At 48.6% G+C, this 24,273-nt stretch overlaps 1 protein-coding gene across 7 annotated transcripts in view; it reads left to right on the forward strand.

The window, feature by feature from the left end:
• The window catches only part of LOC128691820 (carbohydrate sulfotransferase 11-like), a 149,145-nt gene that overhangs the window by 75,885 nt on the left and 48,987 nt on the right, over nucleotides 1–24,273 (forward strand). For all 7 annotated transcript variants that reach the window (XM_070100913.1, XM_053780732.2, XM_070100918.1 and 4 more), the window contains exon 2: nucleotides 17,877–18,083. In XM_070100913.1, the coding sequence (XP_069957014.1) occupies nucleotides 17,934–18,083 (150 nt within the window). In that variant the 5' untranslated portion in view covers nucleotides 17,877–17,933. The remainder of the gene's footprint in view (nucleotides 1–17,876; nucleotides 18,084–24,273) is intronic.

Below are 24,273 nucleotides of genomic sequence, written 5' to 3' on the forward strand. Positions count from 1 at the left end.
CTCCATACACTCTTCTCCCTCCATTCTCTTTTCTCCTCCCTCCATACACTCTCCTCCCTCCATTCTCTTTTCTCCTCCCTCCATACACTCTCCTCCCTCCATTCACTCTCCTCCCTCCATTCTCTCTCCTCCCTCCATTCACTCTCCTCCCTCCATTCACTCTTCTCTCTCCATTCACTCTTCTCTCTCCATTCACTCTTTTCCCTCCATTCTCTCTCCTCCCTCCATTCTCTTCTCCTCCCTCCATTCTCTCTCCTCCCTCCATTCTCTTTTCTCCTCCCTCCATACACTCTACTCCCACCATTCTCTCTCCTCCCTCCATTCACTCTCCTCCCTCCATTCACTCTCCTCCCTCCATACACTCTCCTCCCTCCATTCACTCTCCTCCCTCCATTCACTCTTCTCTCTCCATTCACTCTTCTCTCTCCATTCACTCTTTTCCCTCCATTCTCTCTCCTCCCTCCATTCTCTTCTCCTCCCTCCATTCTCTCTCCTCCCTCCATTCTCTTTTCTCCTCCCACCATACACTCTCCTCCCACCATACACTCTCCTCCCACCATACACTCTCCTCCCACCATACACTCTCCTCCCACCATACACTCTCCACCTACACTCTCCTCCACCATACACTCTCCTCCCACTATTCACTCTCCTCCCACCATACACCCTACATACACCCTCCCACCATACACCCTACATACACCCTCCCACCATACACCTCCTCCCACCATTCACTCTCCTCCCACCATACACTCCTCCCACCATTCACTCCTCCTCCCACCATTCCTCTTCTCCTCCTCCCACCATTCACTCCCCCACCATCCCCACCACACTCCTCCTCCCACCATACACTCCTCCCACCTGCCATTCTCTCTCCTCCCACCATACACTCTCCTCCCTACCATACACTCCTCCTCCCCACCATTCTATCTCCTCCCACCATTCACTCTCCTCCCACCATACACTCTCCTCCCACCATACACCTCCTCCTCCTACCATTCTATCTCCTCCCACCATTCACTCTCCCCTCCCACCATACACTCTCCTCCCACCATCACTCTCCTCCCACCATTCTCTCTCTCCCACCATTCACTCTCCTCCCACCATACACTCTCCTCCCACCATACACTCTCCTCCCACCATACACTCTCCTCCCACCATACACTCTCCTCCCACCATACACTCTCCTCCCACCATACACTCTCCTCCCACCATTCTATCTCCTCCCACCATTCACTCTCCTCCCACCATACACACTCCTCCCACCATACACACTCCTCCCACCATACACTCTCCTCCCACCATTCTATCTCCTCCCACCATTCACTCTCCTCCCACCATACACTCTCCTCCCACCATACACTCTCCTCCCACCATTCTCTCTCCTCCCACCATTCACTCTCCTCCCACCATTCACTCTCCTCCCACCATTCACTCTCCTCCCACCATACACTCTCCTCCCACCATACACTCTCCTCCCACCATACACTCTCCTCCCACCATACACTCTCCTCCCACCATACACTCTCCTCCCACCATACACTCTCCTCCCACCATACACTCTCCTCCCACCATACACTCTCCTCCCACCATACACTCTCCTCCCACCATACACTCTCCTCCCACCATACACTCTCCTCCCACCATTCTCTCTCCTCCCACCATTCACTCTCCTCCCACCATACACTCTCCTCCCACCATACACTCTCCTCCCACCATACACTCTCCTCCCACCATACACTCTTCTCCCACCATTCTATCTCCTCCCACCATTCACTCTCCTCCCACCATACACTCTCCTCCCACCATACACTCTCCTCCCACCATTCTATCTCCTCCCACCATTCACTCTCCTCCCACCATACACTCTCCTCCCACCATACACTCTCCTCCCACCATACACTCTCCTCCCACCATACACTCTCCTCCCACCATACACTCTCCTCCCACCATACACTCTCCTCCCACCATTCACTCTCCTCCCACCATACACTCTCCTCCCACCATACACTCTCCTCCCACCATACACTCTCCTCCCACCATACACTCTCCTCCCACCATACACTCTCCTCCCACCATACACTCTCCTCCCACCATACACTCTCCTCCCACCATACACTCTCCTCCCACCATACACTCTCCTCCCACCATACACTCTCCTCCCACCATTCACTCTCCTCCCACCATACACTCTCCTCCCACCATACACTCTCCTCCCACCATTCTCTCTCCTCCCACCATTCACTCTCCTCCCACCATACACTCTCCTCCCACCATTCTATCTCCTCCCACCATTCACTCTCCTCCCACCATTCACTCTCCTCCCACCATTCACTCTCCTCCCACCATTCACTCTCCTCCCACCATACACTCTCCTCCCACCATACACTCTCCTCCCACCATACACTCTCCTCCCACCATACACTCTCCTCCCACCATACACTCTCCTCCCACCATACACTCTCCTCCCACCATACACTCTCCTCCCACCATACACTCTCCTCCCACCATACACTCTCCTCCCACCATACACTCTCCTCCCACCATACACTCTCCTCCCACCATTCTCTCTCCTCCCACCATTCACTCTCCTCCCACCATACACTCTCCTCCCACCATACACTCTCCTCCCACCATACACTCCTCCCACCATACACTCTTCTCCCACCATTCTATCTCCTCCCACCATTCACTCTCCTCCCACCATACACTCTCCTCCCACCATACACTCTCCTCCCACCATTCTATCTCCTCCCACCATTCACTCTCCTCCCACCATACACTCTCCTCCCACCATACACTCTCCTCCCACCATACACTCTCCTCCCACCATACACTCTCCTCCCACCATTCACTCTCCTCCCACCATTCACTCTCCTCCCACCATACACTCTCCTCCCACCATACACTCTCCTCCCACCATACACTCTCCTCCCACCATACACTCTCCTCCCACCATACACTCTCCTCCCACCATACACTCTCCTCCCACCATACACTCTCCTCCCACCATACACTCTCCTCCCACCATACACTCTCCTCCCATACACTCTCCTCCCACCATACACTCTCCTCCCACCATACACTCTCCTCCCACCATTCACTCTCCTCCCACCATACACTCTCCTCCCACCATACACTCTCCTCCCACCATACACTCTCCTCCCACCATTCTCTCTCCTCCCACCATTCACTCTCCTCCCACCATACACTCTCCTCCCACCATTCTATCTCCTCCCACCATTCACTCTCCTCCCACCATTCACTCTCCTCCCACCATACACTCTCCTCCCACCATACACTCTCCTCCCACCATTCTCTCTCCTCCCACCATACACTCTCCTCCCTCCATTCACTCTCCTCCCACCATACACTCTCCTCCCTCCATTCACTCTCCTCCCACCATTCACTCTCCTCCCACCATTCTCTCTCCTCCCACCATTCTCTCTCCTCCCACCATTCTCTCTCCTCCCACCATACACTCTCCTCCCACCATACACTCTCCTCCCACCATACACTCTCCTCCCACCATAAAGGGATCTCTTAAGTTTATTTAGACACAGCTACACATGGGTACAATTATCATATATAGCCTAAAATACCCACCAGAATAACCCCCCAAAAAAGTCCGTGACTTACTCCCACTAGAAATATATATAAATTTTCTTTCTCAATTACATCATCTGATAATCTCTCTAATTCTATATGTTTACCATTATCAAATTCTAAGTTGTTCCCCCATTTTCTGTAGAGAAAAAATTTTGAAAATTTCTGAAACCAAAAATTTTCTAACCTGATTTATATTTTCGACTTTTTAAAGCCCCAAGTCGTAAAAAAATGGGAATATAATATTTTACAAATATAAAAGCTTGTTGTTTTAGCTGCCCGTCAAGGTAGATGCCGGTGAGAGGATCGTGATCCGAGGAATTGGACTTGTTCTTCCCACTAAAAACCGAAGGTGAATGCCTCCCATTGTCCCAGGAGCTGTATGGCCTCCCTCCGGGTCTAGTGCTCCCACATGAATATAATAGCCCTCGCTGAGTAAACAGTATTAAATAAAAACGTTACGATATACAGTCTCAAGGTCAGCTGGTTTTCACCTGACTCAGGTGGTTCAGCTGGTCACATTCTTAGTAATATTGGTTTTTATGCAACTAATCAGTAGGGGTCACAGAGTTCCTTGAGAATGGGAGGTTATCAAGTTTAATCTGAGGCGGGAAGCTTTAATTCCGTGGATCAAGAGTCCCTCAGCATCAAGGCAACCCTTCCCTTGATGGGAATATTTTAATATAGATCTGCGGGAGGGCTATGATTTTTGAGTGTCTAAGGCCTATAAATATTTTAATCAGCCTGTAATAATCACGGTGCCAGAATTTAGGGTAATACCAACGTTCGTTATTATTCACTAACCTAACTTGCCTGAGTAAAAGTTGCTGATAAATATGCATTACGCAGTTGTGGAAATGTCAAACAGCGTCCTGAAAGGATGTGGGCAACTTAATCTGTGTCCTGTGTGTCAGCTTCGTTCTCAAAACGAATACAGTAGAAACATGTTTGTTAAATGAGAACCACCTTCCTGCAGTAACTAATATGTCTGTCTACATTCTCCTTCAGTTTTTTTTTTTTAAGTTTGTCCTTATTATGCACCCCAAAACTATCCTGTAGGTGGTAGTCAAAAGATTAGAGGCACATGATGGGTCCAGGGACTGTACCTCAACATAGGCACATAATGGGTCCAGGGAGTGTACCTCAACATAGGCACATAATGGGTCCAGGGACTGTACCTCAACATAGGCACATAATGGGTTCAGGGACTGTACCTCAACATAGGCACATGGGTCCAGGGACTGTACCTCAACATAGGCACATAATGGGTCCAGGGACTGTACCTCAACATAGGCACATGATGGGTCCAGGGACTGTACCTCAACATAGGCACATAATGGGTCCAGGGACTGTACCTCAACTTAGGCACATAATGGGTCCAGGGACTGTACCTCAACATAGGCACATAATGGGTCCAGGGACTGTACCTCAACATAGGCACATAATGGGCCCAGGGACTGTACCTCAACATAGGCACATAATGGGTCTAGGGACTGTACCTCAACATAGGCACATAATGGGTCCAGGGACTGTACCTCAACATAGGCACATAATGGGTCCAGGGACTGTACCTCAACATAGGCACATAATGGGTCCAGGGACTGTACCTCAACATAGGGACATAATGGGTCCAGGGACTGTACCTCAACATAGGCACATAATGGGTCCAGGGACTGTACCTCAACATAAGTGGCACATAATGGGTCCAGGGACTGTACCTTAACATAGGCACATAATGGGTCCAGGGACTGTACCTCAACATAGGCACATAATGGGTTCAGGGACTGTACCTCAACATAGGCACATAAAGGGTCCAGGGACTGTACCTCAACATAGGCACATAATGGGTTCAGGGACTGTACCTCAACATAGGCACATAATGGGTCCAGGAACTGTACCTCAACATAGGCACATAAAGGGTCCAGGGACTGTACCTCAACATAGGCACATAATGGGTCCAGTGTGATGTAGTCCAGCTGGGCTTGTGAGGTCTCTGGGGAGACCTAATTTAACCAATTATATGGTCACACCTTGCCTTGGCAAACGTCTGTAGCCACGCCCACGTCTGAGGTCTTTTGTTCTTGACGCCTCAGACCTAGGCGTCAGGTCGTACACGTGGTTGTGGAGGGTGCTTGGACCACCATAAAAGCCAAAGGAAGAGCTGAGTATAGAGATTCGAGCGGAGCTGCTGCTGGGGTGCAGAGCTCCTGAGCAGAGACTTCGAGCGGAGCTGCTGCTGGGGTGCAGGGCTCAGGAGAAGGCTGCTGAAGTCTCTGGAGGAGACTGTTGGAGGCATTGGGCAGAGTACTGGCTTGGCGCATTACTCGTGCTGTATAGGTCTTGGGACCTGTGGCTTAGTTCCTGTAGTGAACTGTCCTCTGTGCTATATTGTAAGTTATATTCATTTTCGTCAAGTTGATTGTATTTCCCTGTCTCACTGCCTATGTGTACCACCCCATTTATCTAAACCACAATAATGCTCTGTTCCCAAATATATTTTTGTACAAGGACTTAATAATAAACTGTGTTTGAGTAGAATAGTAATATTCACTGCCCACCGTTATTTATTCTTTTTTCTTATATTTTATTATGTTTATATGAGTGAAGAATGGGCGAGGCATATGTTAGTGAGTAGTGTAGAGTTAATGAGAGTGTCGTGGTGGTCACCACTGACCTGTCATTACCTACCTACCTCCGCTAATCATCTCACTCCTACCACCTCGCCTGCCTCTCCCCTGCCTACATAATCCCTTACTCACATATTCCCCACTTATATCCTATTCATTCCGATACCCCCTACATGACATGGGTGGTACACATAAGCAGCGAGACAGGGAACACAATCAACTTGACGAAAATGAATATAACTTACAATATAGCACAGAGGACAGTTCACTACAGGAACTAAGCCACAGGTCCCAAGACCTATACAGCACGAGTAATGCGCCAAGCCAGTACTCTGCCCAATGTCTACAACAGTCTCCTCCAGAGACTTCAGCAGCCTTCTCCCGAGCCCTGCACCCCAGCAGCAGCTCCGCTCGAAGTCTCTGCTCAGGAGCTCTGCACCCCAGCAGCAGCTCCGCTCGAATATCTGCTCAGGAGCTCTGCACCCCAGCAGCAGCTCTGCTCGAATCTCTCTACTCAGCTCTTCCTTTGGCTTTTATGGTGGTCCAAGCACCCTCCACAACCACGTGTACGACCTGACGCCTAGGTCTGAGGCGTCAAGAACAAAAGACCTCAGACGTGGGCGTGGCTACAGACGTTTGCCAAGGCAAGGTGTGACCATATAATTGGTTAAATTAGGTCTCCCCAGAGACCTCACAAGCCCAGCTGGACTACATCACACCAGGGACTGTACCTCAACATAGGTACATAATGGGTCCAGGGACTGTACCTCAACATAGGCACATAATGGGTCCAGGGACTGTACCTCAACATAGGCACATAAAGGGTTCAGGGACTGTACCTCAACATAGGCACATAATGGGTCCAGGGACTGTACCTCAACATAGGCACATAATGGGTCCAGGGACTGTACCTCAACATAGGCACATAATGGGTCCAGGGACTGTACCTCAACATAGGCACATAATGGGTCCAGGGACTGTACCTCAACATAGGCACATAAAGGGTTCAGGGACTGTACCTCAACATAGGCACATAATGGGTCCAGGGACTGTACCTCAACATAGACACATAATGGGTCCAGGGACTGTACCTCAACATAGGCACATAATGGGTCCAGGGACTGTACCTCAACATAGGCACATAATGGGTCCAGGGACTGTACCTCAATATAGGCACATAATGGGTCCAGGGACTGTACCTCAACATAGGCACATAATGGGTCCAGGGACTGTACCTCAACATAGGCACATAATGGGTCCAGGGACTGTACCTCAACATAGGCACATAATGGGTCCAGGGACTGTACCTCAACATAGGCACATAATGGGTCCAGGGACTGTACCTCAACATAGGCACATAATGGGTCCAGGGACTGGGTCGCAAAGATTTGATAGCCAATACGAGTTAGTGGTAATGAACTACTTACATGTTTCTATCTGGTTACAGTAGTTACGAGTTGATACAGACGTGAATTAGGTCACTCTCTCTCCTCACAGATGTCTTGGCACAGCTTACGCACTTGTTGGCTACAGCTGGAAAGATTAGTCAAATACTCGAGAGGAACCAAGCTCCGTCAGCAGCTGATTTAACTTTAACAGGATAAGTGATGGCATTCAATGTTGTGGTATGTGTGTGCGCCAGAAGTTGTCATCATTAATTTGATGTTTCCTGTCGCCTACACTATCTTAGCAGTTGTAATATTTATCCTCCTTGTCTTACTGTATTGCCACCCACAGTGTCTGGTCATCACTGGACATCTGCTACTGCGTTTCTCCTTGTAACATTTTATATTTTCTCGACTACAGCATCAGTTTCTCTACGTTTACCTTAACTATTACGTACAGTATTTTGCATTAATTATTAGTTAGGTAAAATTATATATATATAATACCCTTCAGCATCCACAAGCATTTCATTAACTTATACACATTGCAAGCTCCTGATGGTGTGGATTTCAACACGAAAGGCCTGGAGCTATCATTCAACTCCCCCTGAGGTTTAGTGATATGTAAATTACCATATCTGCGTGTATCTGGCAAGACAGTCATGGCATGAATAATGATGAAAGTGTTTTTTTTTGGGGGGGGGCACCCCACCTCTGGGAGACGACCAACGTGTTAAATAAATGTATATACATGCAAAACAACCACTCTGAAAGAATAGAGAAATTCCAAGCGCTTTCGTGACTACTCACATTATCAAGTTCCTTGATAATGTAAGTAGTCACGAAAGCGCTTGGAATTTCTCTATTCTTTCAGAGTGTTTGTTTTTGCATATTCTGAAATCACCTGTTTACTGTGATCTTATTGCATAAATATATATGTATGTATATGGTAACAAAAAATCAATACAAATTTACATTTAACCCTTCTGGTGGCCTGGTGGTTAACGCTCTCGCTTCACACGGTGAGGGTCCGGGTTCGATTCCCAGCCAGAGTAGAAACATTGGACGTGTTTCTTTCCACCTGTTGTCTATGTTCCCCATCAGTAAAATGGGTACCTGGGTGTTAGTGGACTGGTGTGGGTCGCATCCTGGGACACTGACCTAAGGAGGCCTGGTCACAGACCGGGCCGCGGGGGCGTTGACCCCCGGAACTCTCTCCAGGTAAACTCCAGGTAAGCATATGGAAAAAAAACGATAGTAATATGTCTGTCAGCTAGGAGGCTGAATATAACCAAATAACCTTCAGTTCAACTATCATACTTATCTAGGCGCCTTCCTCGTTTCCACTACGATATTTTTTAGTTATATATAACCAGTCGTACGCCCACTGGTGACAGGAAAAAAGTCACAGAATAAATCAATTTCCATCGGTATATACTCGTTAAATATTTAAACTTATGTATAAATTAAAGGTTAGGATAAGTTACTTAGATTATTAGTATTCTTTACCTGGAGTTTATTTGGAGATAGTTTCGGGGGGTCAGTGCCCCCGCGGCTCGGTCTGAGACCAGGCCTCATGGTGAATGAGAGTCTGATCAACCAGGCTGCTACTGCTGGCCGTTGTGGGAACTTTTAATTTAATCCTACAAGTTATACAGTAGTTGGGACCTGGGAAATTTGAGGTAATTAACCTTGATTTAGGGGGAGGATAACTCCAATTTCTTGGATCCAGGGCTCGTTAAATAGCTAGTACTATATAGTGGCCCGGTGGTCTGGTGGCTAAAACTCCCGCTTCACACACGGAGGGCCCGGGTTCGATTCCCGGCGGGTGGAAACATTTCGACACGTTTCCTTACACCTGTTGTCCTGTTCACCTAGCAGCAAATAGGTACCTGGGTGTTAGTCGACTGGTGTGGGTCGCATCCTGGGGGACAAGATTAAGGACCCCAATGGAAATAAGTTAGACAGTCCTGGATGACCCACTGACTTTCTTGGGTTATCCTGGGTGGCTAACCCTCCGGGGTTAAAAATCCGAACGAAATCTTATCTTATCTTATAGGTAGTTACATTGGGATAGATTACCTGGAGTGAGTTCCGGGGGTCAACGCCCCCGCGGCCCGGTCTGTGACCAGGCCTCCTGGTGGATCAGAGCCTAATCAACCAGGCTGTTACTGCTGGCTGCACGCAAACCAACGTACGAGCCACAGCTAAGTGAAGTTATATTTGGGTATCTTACCTGGAGTTTACCTGGAGAGAGTTCCGGGGGTCAACGCCCCCGCGGCCCGGTCTGTGACCAGGCCTCCTTAGGTCAGTGTCCCAGGATGCGACCCACACCAGTCGACTAACACCCAGGTACCCATTTTACTGATGGGGAACATAGACAACAGGTGGAAAGAAACACGTCCAATGTTTCTACTCTGGCTGGGAATCGAACCCAGGCCCTCACCGTGTGAAGTGAGAGCGTTAACCACCAGGCCACCAGAGCCCCTCTTAGGTAAATAACTGTGTTTATCCCGTGACATTTCTTAAAAGCCACTGTCTTTGGGGTATTTTAGATGTCCTTTATATTGAATTACATCCACTATGTGGCAGACAGCTGGGTGCACTCAGGACTTGCTAGAGTTACTGTCCTCCCACGCACTCCTCTCGCCCATTAAAATTTAGAGCTCAAAATCCACATACGCTGTAGCAAATGGGTTTAAATGATTTGCAGAACCGATACGTTGATAAATGAGTTTTTCAGCATTTGGGTACCTTTATTCTGGAAACGTTTCGCCACACGGTGACTTCTTCAGTCCAGTGAAGAAGAAGGTGGAATAAGAGGATGAGTTTGGGGTAGTCAGTCCCTCAGACATTAGTCGATGTGTTCAGTACAGTCTTGACGAGTGATGGACTGACCACATCGACTCAAACCTGAGGGACTGATCACCTCGAAGTCCTATCTTCCACCCTTTTCTGCACTTAACTGAAGAAGACACTGGCTGACGAAACCTTTCCAGAATAGATACCCAAATGTTTCACAAGTGTCTCGTCAGTTTTGAAACTATTTTTAAGTAATCTTGAAACTAGATTGCCTCGTTCATTCTGAACCACAAGCCAAGAGTCATTACTACAGTATACGCCATTATCTCCAGCGGTTTCCGCCATTACCTGTCAAGGGACATACGGCTCAAGACTTCTGTCCTAACGGTATCTAGATAATAAAAAAATGGTACCTCCATTATTTTTTTTTTTTGGGGGGGGGGGGAAAAAAGGGCACCTCTGTCCTTGAAGAGTAATTCGTACCTGGAGATGGTTTCGGGGGTCAACGCCCCCGCGGCCGGTCTGTGACCAGGCCTCATGGTGGATCAGGGTCTGATCAACCAAACTGTTACTGTTGGCCGCACGTAAACCGACGTAACATATTTCTACAAGGTATACAGACCATAGCTGACATCAGTGACATACTACTATATAGAAAGTCACTCGTTATGCTGAACATTTCCCGCAAATTAGGTCAGTTTTGTCCCAGGATGCGACCCACACCAGTCCACTAACACCCAGGATGCGACCCACACCAGTCCACTAACACCCAGGATGCGACCCACACCAGTCCACTAACACCCAGGATGCGACCCACACCAGTCCACTAACACCCAGGATGCGACCCACACCAGTCCACTAACACCCAGGATGCGACCCACACCAGTCCACTAACACCCAGGTACCTATTTTATACTGATGGGTGAACATGGACAGCAGGTGTCTTATGGAAACACGTCCTTAATGTTTTCCAGCCGTACCGGGGATTCGAACTCCGGACCTCAGTGTGTGAGCTGATTGTGCTAGCGACCCAGCTACGGGACACCTGTAAAAAAACACACACACGGGTAAACACCCGTAAAAGAACACAGGTGCAACCAATAAAATGGAAACGTTGCCACGATAAAAATGTCGCAGTAGTCGCACTTGTGTCCTTCTACTACGTAAATATAGCAGTAATGTGTTAAATAAGGCAGAACGGGTGGGGATAGAACCCGCGGTCAGAGTGTCTCAAAACTCCAGACCGTCGCCTTAGCCACTAGACCAGCTAGCCACAATAAGATTCATCCAACTAGGTGTATTTCTACACCATAGGAAGGTTAGCATAGGCCACCACTGTGGCTAACACGACGGTCTGGAGTTTTGACTCTGACCGCGGGTTCAAGTCCCACCCGTGGAATGGTTTGATTAAAGTGTTAACATTGTGTGAGACAGTTTATAGTCTCCATACAGTGGAGATAAGAGGTATAAAATACCGACACGATGGGAGAGACAAATGACTTGGTAAAACCCACTGTGTGGGCGAAACGTTGTCAATAAAGGATCACATTATACTGCATTTGTTTTTGCCTCCATACAGTCTTGATACCTTTATTCTCTTGGTCCTCTTTGAGAGAAATTAAATTGAACGAGCGAGTCTTGAACCCCTGGCAGGGGAGTCCTCTAGAGGAGGGATGTACTCTGATGCTGGTAAAGCTCTTGAACCCCTGGCAGGGGAGTCCTCTCTAGAGGAGGAATGTACTCTGATGCTGGTAAAGCTCTTGAACCCCTGGCAGGGGAGTCCTCTCTAGAGGAGGGATGTACTCTGATGCTGGTAAAGCTCTTGAACCCCTGGCAGGGGAGTCCTCTAGAGGAGGGATGTACTCTGATGCTGGTAAAGCTCTTGAACCCCTGGCAGGGGAGTCCTCTAGAGGAGGGATGTACTCTGATGCTGGTAAAGCTCTTGAACCCCTGGCAGGGGAGTCCTCTAGAGGAGGGATGTACTCTGATGCTGGTAAAGCTCTTGAACCCCTGGCAGGGGAGTCCTCTAGAGGAGGGATGTACTCTGATGCTGGTAATGCTCTTGAACCCCTGGCAGGGGAGTCCTCTAGAGGAGGGATGTACTCTGATGCTGGTAAAGCTCTTGAACCCCTGGCAGGGGAGTCCTCTAGAGGAGGGATGTACTCTGATGCTGGTAATGCTCTTGAACCCCTGGCAGGGGAGTCCTCTAGAGGAGGGATGTACTCTGATGCTGGTAATGATCTTGAACCCCTGGCAGGGGAGTCCTCTAGAGGAGGGATGTACTCTGATGCTGGTAAAGCTCTTGAACCCCTGGCAGGGGAGTCCTCTAGAGGAGGGATGTACTCTGATGCTGGTAATGCTCTTGAACCCCTGGCAGGGGAGTCCTCTAGAGGAGGGATGTACTCTGATGCTGGTAATGCTCTTGAACCCCTGGCAGGGGAGTCCTCTAGAGGAGGGATGTACTCTGATGCTGGTAATGCTCTTGAACCCCTGGCAGGGGAGTCCTCTAGAGGAGGGATGTACTCTGATGCTGGTAATGCTCTTGAACCCCTGGCAGGGGAGTCCTCTAGAGGAGGGATGTACTCTGATGCTGGTAAAGCTCTTGAACCCCTGGCAGGGGAGTCCTCTAGAGGAGGGATGTACTCTGATGCTGGTAAAGCTCTTGAACCCCTGGCAGGGGAGTCCTCTAGAGGAGGGATGTACTCTGATGCTGGTAAAGCTCTTGAACCCCTGGCAGGGTAGTCCTCTAGAGGAGGGATGTACTCTGATGCTGGTAAAGCTCTTGAACCCCTGGCAGGGGAGTCCTCTAGAGGAGGGATGTACTCTGATGCTGGTAAAGCTCTTGAACCCCTGGCAGGGGAGTCCTCTAGAGGAGGGATGTACTCTGATGCTGGTAAAGCTCTTGAACCCCTGGCAGGGGAGTCCTCTAGAGGAGGGATGTACTCTGATGCTGGTAAAGCTCTTGAACCCCTGGCAGGGGAGTCCTCTAGAGGAGGGATGTACTCTGATGCTGGTAAAGCTCTTGAACCCCTGGCAGGGGAGTCCTCTAGAGGAGGGATGTACTCTGATGCTGGTAAAGCTCTTGAACCCCTGGCAGGGGAGTCCTCTAGAGGAGGGATGTACTCTGATGCTGGTAAAGCTCTTGAACCCCTGGCAGGGGAGTCCTCTAGAGGAGGGATGTACTCTGATGCTGGTAAAGCTCTTGAACCCCTGGCAGGGTAGTCCTCTAGAGGAGGGATGTACTCTGATGCTGGTAAAGCTCTTGAACCCCTGGCAGGGGAGTCCTCTAGAGGAGGGATGTACTCTGATGCTGGTAAAGCTCTTGAACCCCTGGCAGGGGAGTCCTCTAGAGGAGGGATGTACTCTGATGCTGGTAAAGCTCTTGAACCCCTGGCAGGGGAGTCCTCTAGAGGAGGGATGTACTCTGATGCTGGTAAAGCTCTTGAACCCCTGGCAGGGGAGTCCTCTAGAGGAGGGATGTACTCTGATGCTGATAAAGCTCTTGAACCCCTGGCAGGGGAGTCCTCTAGAGGAGGGATGTACTCTGATGCTGGTAAAGCTCTTGAACCCCTGGCAGGGGAGTCCTCTAGAGGAGGGATGTACTCTGATGCTGGTAAAGCTCTTGAACCCCTGGCAGGGGAGTCCTCTAGAGGAGGGATGTACTCTGATGCTGGTAAAGCTCTTGAACCCCTGGCAGGGGAGTCCTCTAGAGGAGGGATGTACTCTGATGCTGGTAAAGCTCTTGAACCCCTGGCAGGGGAGTCCTCTAGAGGAGGGATGTACTCTGAGGCTGGTAAAGCTCTTGAACCCCTGGCAGGGGAGTCCTCTAGAGGAGGGATGTACTCTGATGCTGGTAAAGCTCTTGAACCCCTGGCAGGGGAGTCCTCTAGAGGAGGGATGTACTCTGATGCTGGTAAAGCTCTTGAACCCCTGGCAGGGGAGTCCTCTAGAGGAGGGATGTACTCTGATGCTGGTAAAGCTCTTGAACCCCTGGCAGGGGAGTCCTCTAGAGGAGGGATGTACTCTGATGCTGATAAAGCTCTTGAACCCCTGGCAGGGGAGTCCTCTAGAGGAGGGATGTACTCTGATGCTGGTAAAGCTCTTGAACCCCTGGCAGGGGAGTCCTCTAGAGGAGGGATGTACTCTGATGCTGGTAAAGCTCTTGAACCCCTGGCAGGGGAGTCCTCTAGAGGAGGGATGTACTCTGATGCTGGTAAAGCTCTTGAACCCCTGGCAGGGGAGTCCTCTAGAGGAGGGATGTACTCTGATGCTGGTAAAGCTCTTGAACCCCTGGCAGGGGAGTCCTCTAGAGGAGGGATGTACTCTGACGCTGGTAAAGCTCTTGAACCCCTGGCAGGGGAGTCCTCTAGAGGAGGGATGTACTCTGATGCTGGTAAAGCTCTTGAACCCCTGGCAGGGGAGTCCTCTAGAGGAGGGATGTACTCTGATGCTGGTAAAGCTCTTGAACCCCTGGCAGGGGAGTCCTCTAGAGGAGGGATGTACTCTGATGCTGGTAAAGCTCTTGAACCCCTGGCAGGGGAGTCCTCTAGAGGAGGGATGTACTCTGACGCTGGTAAAGCTCTTGAACCCCTGGCAGGGGAGTCCTCTAGAGGAGGGATGTACTCTGATACTGGTAAAGCTCTTGAACCCCTGGCAGGGGAGTCCTCTAGAGGAGGGATGTACTCTGATGCTGGTAAAGCTCTTGAACCCCTGGCAGGGGAGTCCTCTAGAGGAGGGATGTACTCTGATGCTGGTAAAGCTCTTGAACCCCTGGCAGGGGAGTCCTCTAGAGGAGGGATGTACTCTGATGCTGGTAAAGCTCTTGAACCCCTGGCAGGGGAGTCCTCTTAGAGGAGGAATGTACTCTGATGCTGGTAAAGCTCTTGAACCCCTGGCAGGGGAGTCCTCTAGAGGAGGAATGTACTCTGATGCTGATAAAGCTCTTGAACCCCTGGCAGGGGAGTCCTCTAGAGGAGGGATGTACTCTGATGCTGGTAAAGCTCTTGAACCCCTGGCAGGGGAGTCCTCTAGAGGAGGAATGTACTCTGATGCTGGTAAAGCTCTCGTGATCCAAGAAATTGGGTCTATCTTCCCCTTGGATCGTACTTGATTGATTCCCATTCCCCAGGAGCCGCATGACTTGCGGGTTTAGCGTTCTCCATTTGTGGCACTGTATACACGTTCTTCCTTATTATCAAGGGGAAGCGCTAAACCCGGAGGATTATACAGCGCCTGGGGGGAAGGATGTGGAAGGCATTCAGGCTTAATTCGGGGAACTGGAGCACAGATCCAATTCCCTAAATCAAGAGCCCCTCACCAACATCAAGGAACCTTCCTTGAGGGGAAATGGGTTGAAATAGTATTTTATTATGGGTTGGTGGTGGGGATGGTGGTGGTGATGGTGCTGGTGGTGGTGGTTGTGATGGTGGTGGTGGTGATGGTGGTGGTGGTGGTGGTGGTGGTGGGGAGGGTGGTGGGGAGGGTGGTGGGGAGGGTGGTGGGAATGGTGGTGTGGTGGGAATGGTGGTGTGGAGGGTGGTGGGGAGGGTGGTGGGGATGGTGGTGGGGAGGGTGGTGGGGAGGGTGGTGGGCAGGGTGGTGTGGTGGGAATGGTGGTGTGGTGGGAATGGTGGTGTGGTGGGAATGGTGGTGTGGTGGGAATGGTGGTGGTGTGGTGGGAATGGTGGTGTGGTGGGAATGGTGGTGTGGTGGGAATGGTGGTGTGGTGGGAATGGTGGTGGTGATGGTGGTGGGGAGGGTGGTGGGGAGGGTGGTGGGGATGGTGGTGTGGATGGTGGTGTGGTGGGGATGGTGGTGTGGATAGTGGTGTGGATGGTGGTGGGGATGGTGGTGGGGAGGGTGGTGGGGATGGTGGTGCGGTGGGGATGGTGGTGCGGTGGGGATGGTGGTGCGGTGGGGATGGTGGTGCGGTGGGGATGGTGGTGCGGTGGGGATGGTGGTGCGGTGGGGATGGTGGTGTGGTGGGGTTGGTGGTGCGGTGGGGTTGGTGGGGATGGTGGTGCGGTGGGGTGGGTGGTGGGGTGGGGTTGGTGGTGCGGTGGGGATGGTGGTGCGGTGGGGATGGTGGTGCGGTGGGGATGGTGGTGCGGTGGGGATGGTGGTGGGGATGGTGGTGCGGTGGGGATGGTGGTGCGGTGGGGTTGGTGGTGGGGATGGTGGTGCGGTGGGGATGGTGGTGCGGTGGGGATGGTGGTGCGGTGGGGATGGTGGTGCGGTGGGGATGGTGGTGGGTATGGTGGTGGGGTGGGGATGGTGGTGCGGTGGGGATGGTGGTGCGGTGGGGATGGTGGTGCGGTGGGGATGGTGGTGCGGTGGGGATGGTGGTGCGGTGGGGATGGTGGTGGGGATGGTGGTGTGGTGGGGATGGTGGTGAGGTGGGGATGGTGGTGAGGTGGGGATGTTGGTGCGGGGGGGATGGTGGTGCTGTGTTGATGGTGGTGCGGTGGGGATGGTGGGGATGGTGGGGATGGGGATGGTGTGGTGGGGATGGTGGTGCGGTGGGGATGGTGGTGCTGTGGGGATGGTGGTGCGGTGGGGATGGTGGTGTGGTGGGGATGGTGGTGGTGGGGATGGTTGTGTGGTGGGGATGGTGGTGAGGTGGGGATGGTGGTGCTGTGGGGATGGTGGTGGGGATGGTGGTGTGGTGGGGATGGTGGTGAGGTGGGGATGGTGGTGCGGTGGGGTAAAAGCGGCCAGGGTGGGGTTAGTGGATGGTTTGGTTGTGGTGGTTAGTTAGTCAGTGGGTATTCGCCTTTTTTGTAGTTGCAGGGGTCAGGTCATAGGCCCTGGCCCCGCCTGGTCGCTGCTAGATCCCCACACTCCCTGCTCCAAGAACTTTATCGTACCTCTTCTGAAAGCTATGTGTGGATCCTGCCTCAAAACTTCACTCAGTGGTGCAGGCAATGGGTGTTATAGTTAACCTGGGCTATCCTGAAAATATGTTTAGGTACAGATACACACAAGTACAATTACACATAGTGTAAATTACCTAAAATAACCCAAAAAGTCAGACCAAATGACATTCCCATTAGGGGGCCCTTGATTTCCTTCCATCAGTACCACCTTCAACCTACTCGTTTACCTTTTCCCATATTTAGTCCAGACAGTTCGAGAAATGAAGACTTGTACCAGAACATTGCTATATTATTTTCTTTGTTTAATATTATTATAATGCACCCCATATCCGTCCTGGGGGGGTAATAAAAAAACTAGAGAGGTACATAATGAGTCCAGGGACGGGCCCTCAAATTTTTGATATCTCTTTACCACTAAATGTTTTAACTATTTACATATTACGATTGTAACCAGATATAAATAAGTTATTTATGCAGATATGAAACTACACACTAGTGACCAGACAATATTTTGCACTTAAAATGACGTTCTTTTCTCTACAGATAATAGTCTTGCTGTAATGATATTTCTGTTTTTTCAGAAATTTGCACCAGTGAGAGAAACCATCAGAATGCATCTCCATGAACAATGAAGCAAGATGAGGTTAAGAGGCAGATTAAGGTCTTTAATATTGCTTGCTATGTTAAGCATATGCATTATCGTTTATAATCTTGTGGGAGTCCATGTGGGTAGCTGGGACGATGGAATCTATAAACCTAATTCAAGAGTGGCCAGGATAACAGCTCAGGTACGTATTTAATGTAAATGTAGTGGTACAGAAGGTGTTGGAGGGAAGGGGTGAAGAAGGTTTTAAGTGGTAGGGGCTTGAGCATCCAGCAGGCAGGCATATGTAACCCTGTTGGGTAAAAGGACACATATGCAAGTAATGGACATGTATCCTTTGTTACGGCTTGACCTTTTACCTAAGATATTGTCGGTAATTCTACCAACATTATTACAATGCAGAAATAAGCCTATTAGACAGAGGTGAGGGAAGGATTGGCGTCGTAATGTTAGATTATGACCAAGATAATTTCCATGATAAATGACACACTTAAGTAACATTTCGGTATCACTATTCTGGACACATTTTCGTTTTTTTCGTTAGCATGTCTTTTTCCAAATCATTTATTCACACGTGGGAAATAGTCTCCATTGAAGGAGGGGGTTGGGGATATTACCTTTTGGAGGGTCATGTGAATTGTGATGTCTTAAAGAATATAATGTCAAGGTAGTTATATTCTAATCAATTGCTGTTAAATTTAGTCATGTGGGGGGGACTGATTAGAAGATTATTCTTTACTGTAGTGAAGCAAAACAGAGCAGGTAATGCTAGATGTATGTCACAGCAGAGATCAGTGATTTAGAGGCCCCGTGTGCCTTGTCTCAATGACACTTGTTAGCTAACTCCTCGTTAACTGATTATTTAACTCATGCTAGACCCCTCAAGGAAGGTTCCTTGATGTTGGTGAGGGGCTCTTGATTTAGGGAATTGGATCTCTGCTCCAGTTCCCCGAATTAAGCCTGAATGCCTTCCACATCCACCCCCCCAGGCGCTGTATAATCCTCCGGGTTTAGCGCTTCCCCCTTGATTATGATAATAATAACTCGTGCTAGATATCTCTTAACCCACAGATATGGTATCTTTCAGATCACCATATATCACACCTCACTCTCCTCATGTATATATATATATATATATATATATATATATATATATATATATATATATATATATATATATATATATATATATATATATATATACCCACACACACACACACAGAGACTACATAGCAGGTACACTTCAGTCTGGGGAACACAAAGTGGTCATTGCAGTGATGTATAATCCACCACAGAACTGCAGGAGGCCAAGAGAGGAATATGAAGAGAGCAACAGAGCAATGGTGGACACACTTGCTGAGGTGGCAAGAAGAGCTCACTCCAGCAGAGCAAAGTTGCTGGTTATGGGGGATTTCAACCACAGGGAGATTGACTGGGAAAACCTGGAGCCACATGGGGGTCCCAAAACATGGAGAGCCAGGATGTTGAACGTGGTGCTGGAAAACCTCATGCACCAACATGTTAAGGACACTACCAGAGTGAGAGGGGAGGATGAACCAGCAAGATTGGACCTTATGTTCACCCTGGGCAGCTCAGACATTGAGGACATCAAGTATGAGAGTCCCCTAGGAGCTAGCGACCACGTGGTTCTGTGCTTTGAATACATAGAGCTGCAAGTGGAGAGAATAACAGGAGTTGAATGGGAAAAGCCTGACTATAAAAGAGGGGACTACAAAGGGTTGAACTTCCTGCAGGAGGTCCAGTGGGACAGAGAACTGGCAGGAAAGCAAGTACAGTGGACCCCCGGTTAACGATTTTAATCCGTGCAAGAGGGCTCATCGTTATGCGAAATAATCGTTATGCGAATTAATTTTCCCCATAAGAAATAATGGAAATAAAATTAATCCGTGCAAGACGCCCAAAAGTATGAAAAAAATTTTTTTTTACCACATGAAATGTTAATTTTAATACACACAAACTGAAAAAGGCATGCACAATTACATGACACTTACTTTTATTGAAGATCTGGTGATGATTGATGGGATGGGAGGAGGGGAGAGCATTATCTTCTTACTGTTTAGAAGGGGAATCCCCTTCCATTAGGACTTGAGGTAGCAAGTCCTTTTCTGGGGTTACTTCCCTTCTTCTTTTAATGCCACTAGGACCAGCTTCAGAGTCACTGGACCTCTGTCGCACAACAAATCTGTCCATAGAGCTCTGTACCTCCCGTTTCTTCAAGACTTTCCTAAAATGGGCCATAACATTGTCATTGAAATAGTCACAAGCACGGCTTGCAACAGCTGTGTCAGGGTGATTTTCATCTATAAAGGTTTGCAGTTCAAACCACTCTGCACACATTTCCTTAATCTTTGAAGTAGGCACAATGGATTCCACAACTGGCATAGGCTTCTCAGGGTTAGCCCCAAACCCTTCAAAATCTTTCTTAATTTCCATACTAATTCTCACCCTTTTTACCACAGGGTTGGCACTAGAAGCTTTCTTGGGGCCCATGGTCACTTATTTTCCAGAAACACCACCGAAAACACTGTAATAATACGAAATATTCCGAGTGTATGCTTGGATGTTACCGCGGAGGCTGGCTGGTAAACAATGGGACGGCCGGCACATGTGAGGGCACATTGGACGCGTCTCGGACGAAAATCGGTATGCGGGTTTTTAATCGGTATGCGGGGCAAAAATTTTGCGATAAAAGTAATCGTTATGCGGAAAAATCGCTATGCGATGCCATCGTTATGCGGGGGTCCACTGTACATGAAATGATGGAATACGTAACAACAAAATGCAAGGAGGCAGTGGAAAGGTTTATTCCCAAGGGCAACAGTAACAACGGGAAGACCAGAACGAGCCCCTGGTTTACCCGACGGTGTAAGGAGGCAAAAACAAAGTGCAATAGAGAATGGAAAAAGTACAGAAGGCAGAGAACACACGAAAATAGGGAGATCAGTCGCAGAGCCAGGAATGAGTATGCACAGGTAAGGAGGGAGGCCCAGCAACAGTATGAAAATGACATAGCATCAAGAATCAAGACTGACCCGAAACTGTTGTATAGCCACATCAGGAGGAAGACAACAGTCAGACCAGGTGATCAGATTAAGGACAGAAGGTGGAGAACTCACAAGAAATGATCAGGAGGTATGTGAGGAGCTGAACAGGAGATTTAAGGAAGTTTTTACAGTAGTGACAGGAAGGGCTGTGGGAAGACAGCACAGAAGGGAACATCAAGAGGGAATATACCAACAAGTGTTGGATGACATACGAACAACTGAGGAGGAGGTGAAGAAGCTCTTAAGTGACCTTGACACCTCAAAGGCGATGGGACCGGACAACATCTCCCCATGGGTCCTTAGAGAAGGAGCAGAGATGCTGTGCATGCCTCTAACCACAATCTTCAACACATCCCTTGAAACTGGGCAACTACCTGAGAAATGGAAGACAGCTAATGTAGTCCCCATATTTAAGAAAGGAAACAGAAACGAGGCACTAAACTACAGACCTGTCTCTCTGACATGTATTGTGTGCAAAGTCATGGAGAAGATTATCAGGAGGAGAGTGGTCGAACACCTGGAAAGGAACAAGATTATAAATGAAAACCAGCATGGGTTCATGGAAGGCAAATCTTGTATCACAAACCTCCTGGAGTTTTATGACAAGGTAACAGAAGTAAGACACGAGAGAGAGGGGTGGGTAGATTGCTTTTTCCTAGACTGCAGGAAGGCCTTTGACACAGTTCCCCACAAGTGCAGAAGCTGGAGGATCAGGTGCATGTAAAAGGGAGGGCACTGCAATGGATAAGGGAATACCTGACAGGGAGGCAGCAACGAGTCATGGTGCATGAAGAGGTATCACAGTGGGCGCCTGTTATGAGTGGGGTCCCACAGGGGTCAGTTCTAGGACCAGTGCTATTTTTGATATATGTGAATGACATGATGGAAGGAATAGACTCTGAAGTGTCCCTGTTCGCAGATGACGTGAAGTTGATGAGAAGAATTAAATCGGACGAGGATGAGGCAGGACTGTAAAGAGACCTGGACAGGCTGGACATGTGGTCCAGTAACTGGCTTCTCGAATTCAATCCAGCCAAATGCAAAGTCATGAAGATTGGGGATGGGCAAAGAAGACCGCAGACAGAGTATAGGCTAGGTGGACAAAGACTACAGACCTCACTCAGGGAGAAAGACCTTGGGGTGACCATAACACCGAGCACATCACCGGAGGCACACATCAACCAAATAACTGCTGCAGCATACGGGCGCCTGGCAAACCTGAGAATAGCGTTCCGATACCTTAATAAGGAATCGTTCAAGACACTGTACACTGTGTATGTTAGGCCCATACTGGAGTATGCAGCACCAGTCTGGAACCCACACCTGGTCAAGCACGTCAAGAAGTTAGAGAAAGTACAAAGGTTTGCAACAAGGCTAGTCCCAGAGCTCAGGGGAATGTCGTACAAGGAAAGGTTGAGGGAGATCGGACTGATGACACTGGAGGACAGAAGGGTCAGGGGAGACATGATAACGACATACAAGATACTGCGGGGAATAGACAAGGTGGACAGAGATAGGATGTTCCAGAGAGGGGACACAGGGACAAGGGGTCACAACTGGAAGCTGAAGACTCAGACGAGTCACAGGGACGTTAGGAAGTATTTCTTCAGTCATAGAGTCGTCAGGAAGTGGAATAGCCTAGCAAGTGAAGTAGTGGAGGCAGGAACCATACATAGTTTTAAGAAGAGGTATGACAAAGCTCAGGAAGCAGAGAGAGAGAGGATCCAGTAGCGATCAGCGAAGAGGCGGGGCCAGGAGCTATGACTCGACCCCTGCAACCATAAATAGGTGAGTACACACACACACACACACACACACACACACACACACACTGTCATTTTAATGTGTTAAATAATCAAGGTCCCAAGACTGAAACGTTAGTATCAGTTATCAAGGTTCATACCAAAGTATATCACAAGTAACTACAAATCAAGAGTTGTCTTGATAATACTTCACAACACTGCCTCCCACTAAGATATTTTTAACCCGACAAATCACTAAATAAGTCACAGTTACTAGCTGCTGCTTATCCTACTATCATTGGCAGCAGCAGTCACCCTGTTAACTATAACCCTAATTTTTTAAAGTGGTGGAGGGGTAAGCCGGTGGAAGGTCTTGGTTAGATGACCAAAACCTCCAATGGTGGATTATCATCATAACTTGTGGGTCATTATATGACACTTGTCATGTTTTCTGACTAATCTTACATCCACCCCACAGGTGAAGAGATCTGACCATCCGTCCCTTTTACATTAATTTCCACTGTCAGGTTGAGACAACTCTTCAGATCTAGACTTCTAGGTAGATGGTTACTATGAGATCTTAATTCTAGGTAGATGGTTACTATGAGATCTTAATAATTCTAGGTAGATGGTTACTATGAGATCTTAATTCTAGGTAGATGGTTACTATGAGATCTTAATAATTCTAGGTAGATGGCTACTATGAGATCTTAATTCTAGGTAGATGGTTACTATGAGATCTTAATAATTCTAGGTAGATGGCTACTATGAGATCTTAATTCTAGGTAGATGGTTACTATGAGATCTTAATAATTCTAGGTAGATGGCTACTATGAGATCTTAATTCTAGGTAGATGGTTACTATGAGATCTTGCTTATCCTACAAAGTAGTCACTTAATCTCCCCAAGGTTACCGTTGGCAGCAAACTCTTCAGCAGTCACCTCTTTACATTAATCTCCACTGGCTGTCAGGTTGAGACAGTTCATCACAGGATGATCTAGAATCCTACATACGTACATGGTTACTACGAGACGCTGATCTTGTCTTTTTCCTGTCTCCGCCAGACTTGACGTGTCTGGTGACGATGTCGTTATTAATACTGTTAAAGTAAAAATGCTAATAAAGTACAGTGGACCCCCGGTTTACGATATTATTTCATTCCAGAAGTATGTTCAGGTGCTAGTCAGGTATGGATTTGGCTCAAGTCTGATAAATCCAATTCTGATAAAGGAAAAAAAAAAAGATTGATGCCCCTACCCTTTTGTTCCCAGACACTGCATGTCCATTATGGGTTTAACACTTTTCTATGAATATAATCCACATGTATAACCCATATGGATTTAGTGCTTCTGTGAATATAATAATCTTTTACTAAATATGGAAAATTACTGGTTTTGTCTAGCACATTAGGATAAACACAACGCCTGAATGGAAGGAGTATGAATTTTGTTCTTGCCTAACCAATAGGGAAATGTACATATTAAAATTAACCTTCCCCCCCCCCCCCCCGAAAAAAAAAAACACACCAACATGAAGTTCAACAGTAGAGCACTGGGCTCAACCTAA

Source organism: Cherax quadricarinatus, chromosome 75 (assembly GCF_038502225.1).
Source record: "Cherax quadricarinatus isolate ZL_2023a chromosome 75, ASM3850222v1, whole genome shotgun sequence".
Taxonomy (NCBI): Eukaryota; Metazoa; Arthropoda; class Malacostraca; order Decapoda; family Parastacidae; genus Cherax; species Cherax quadricarinatus.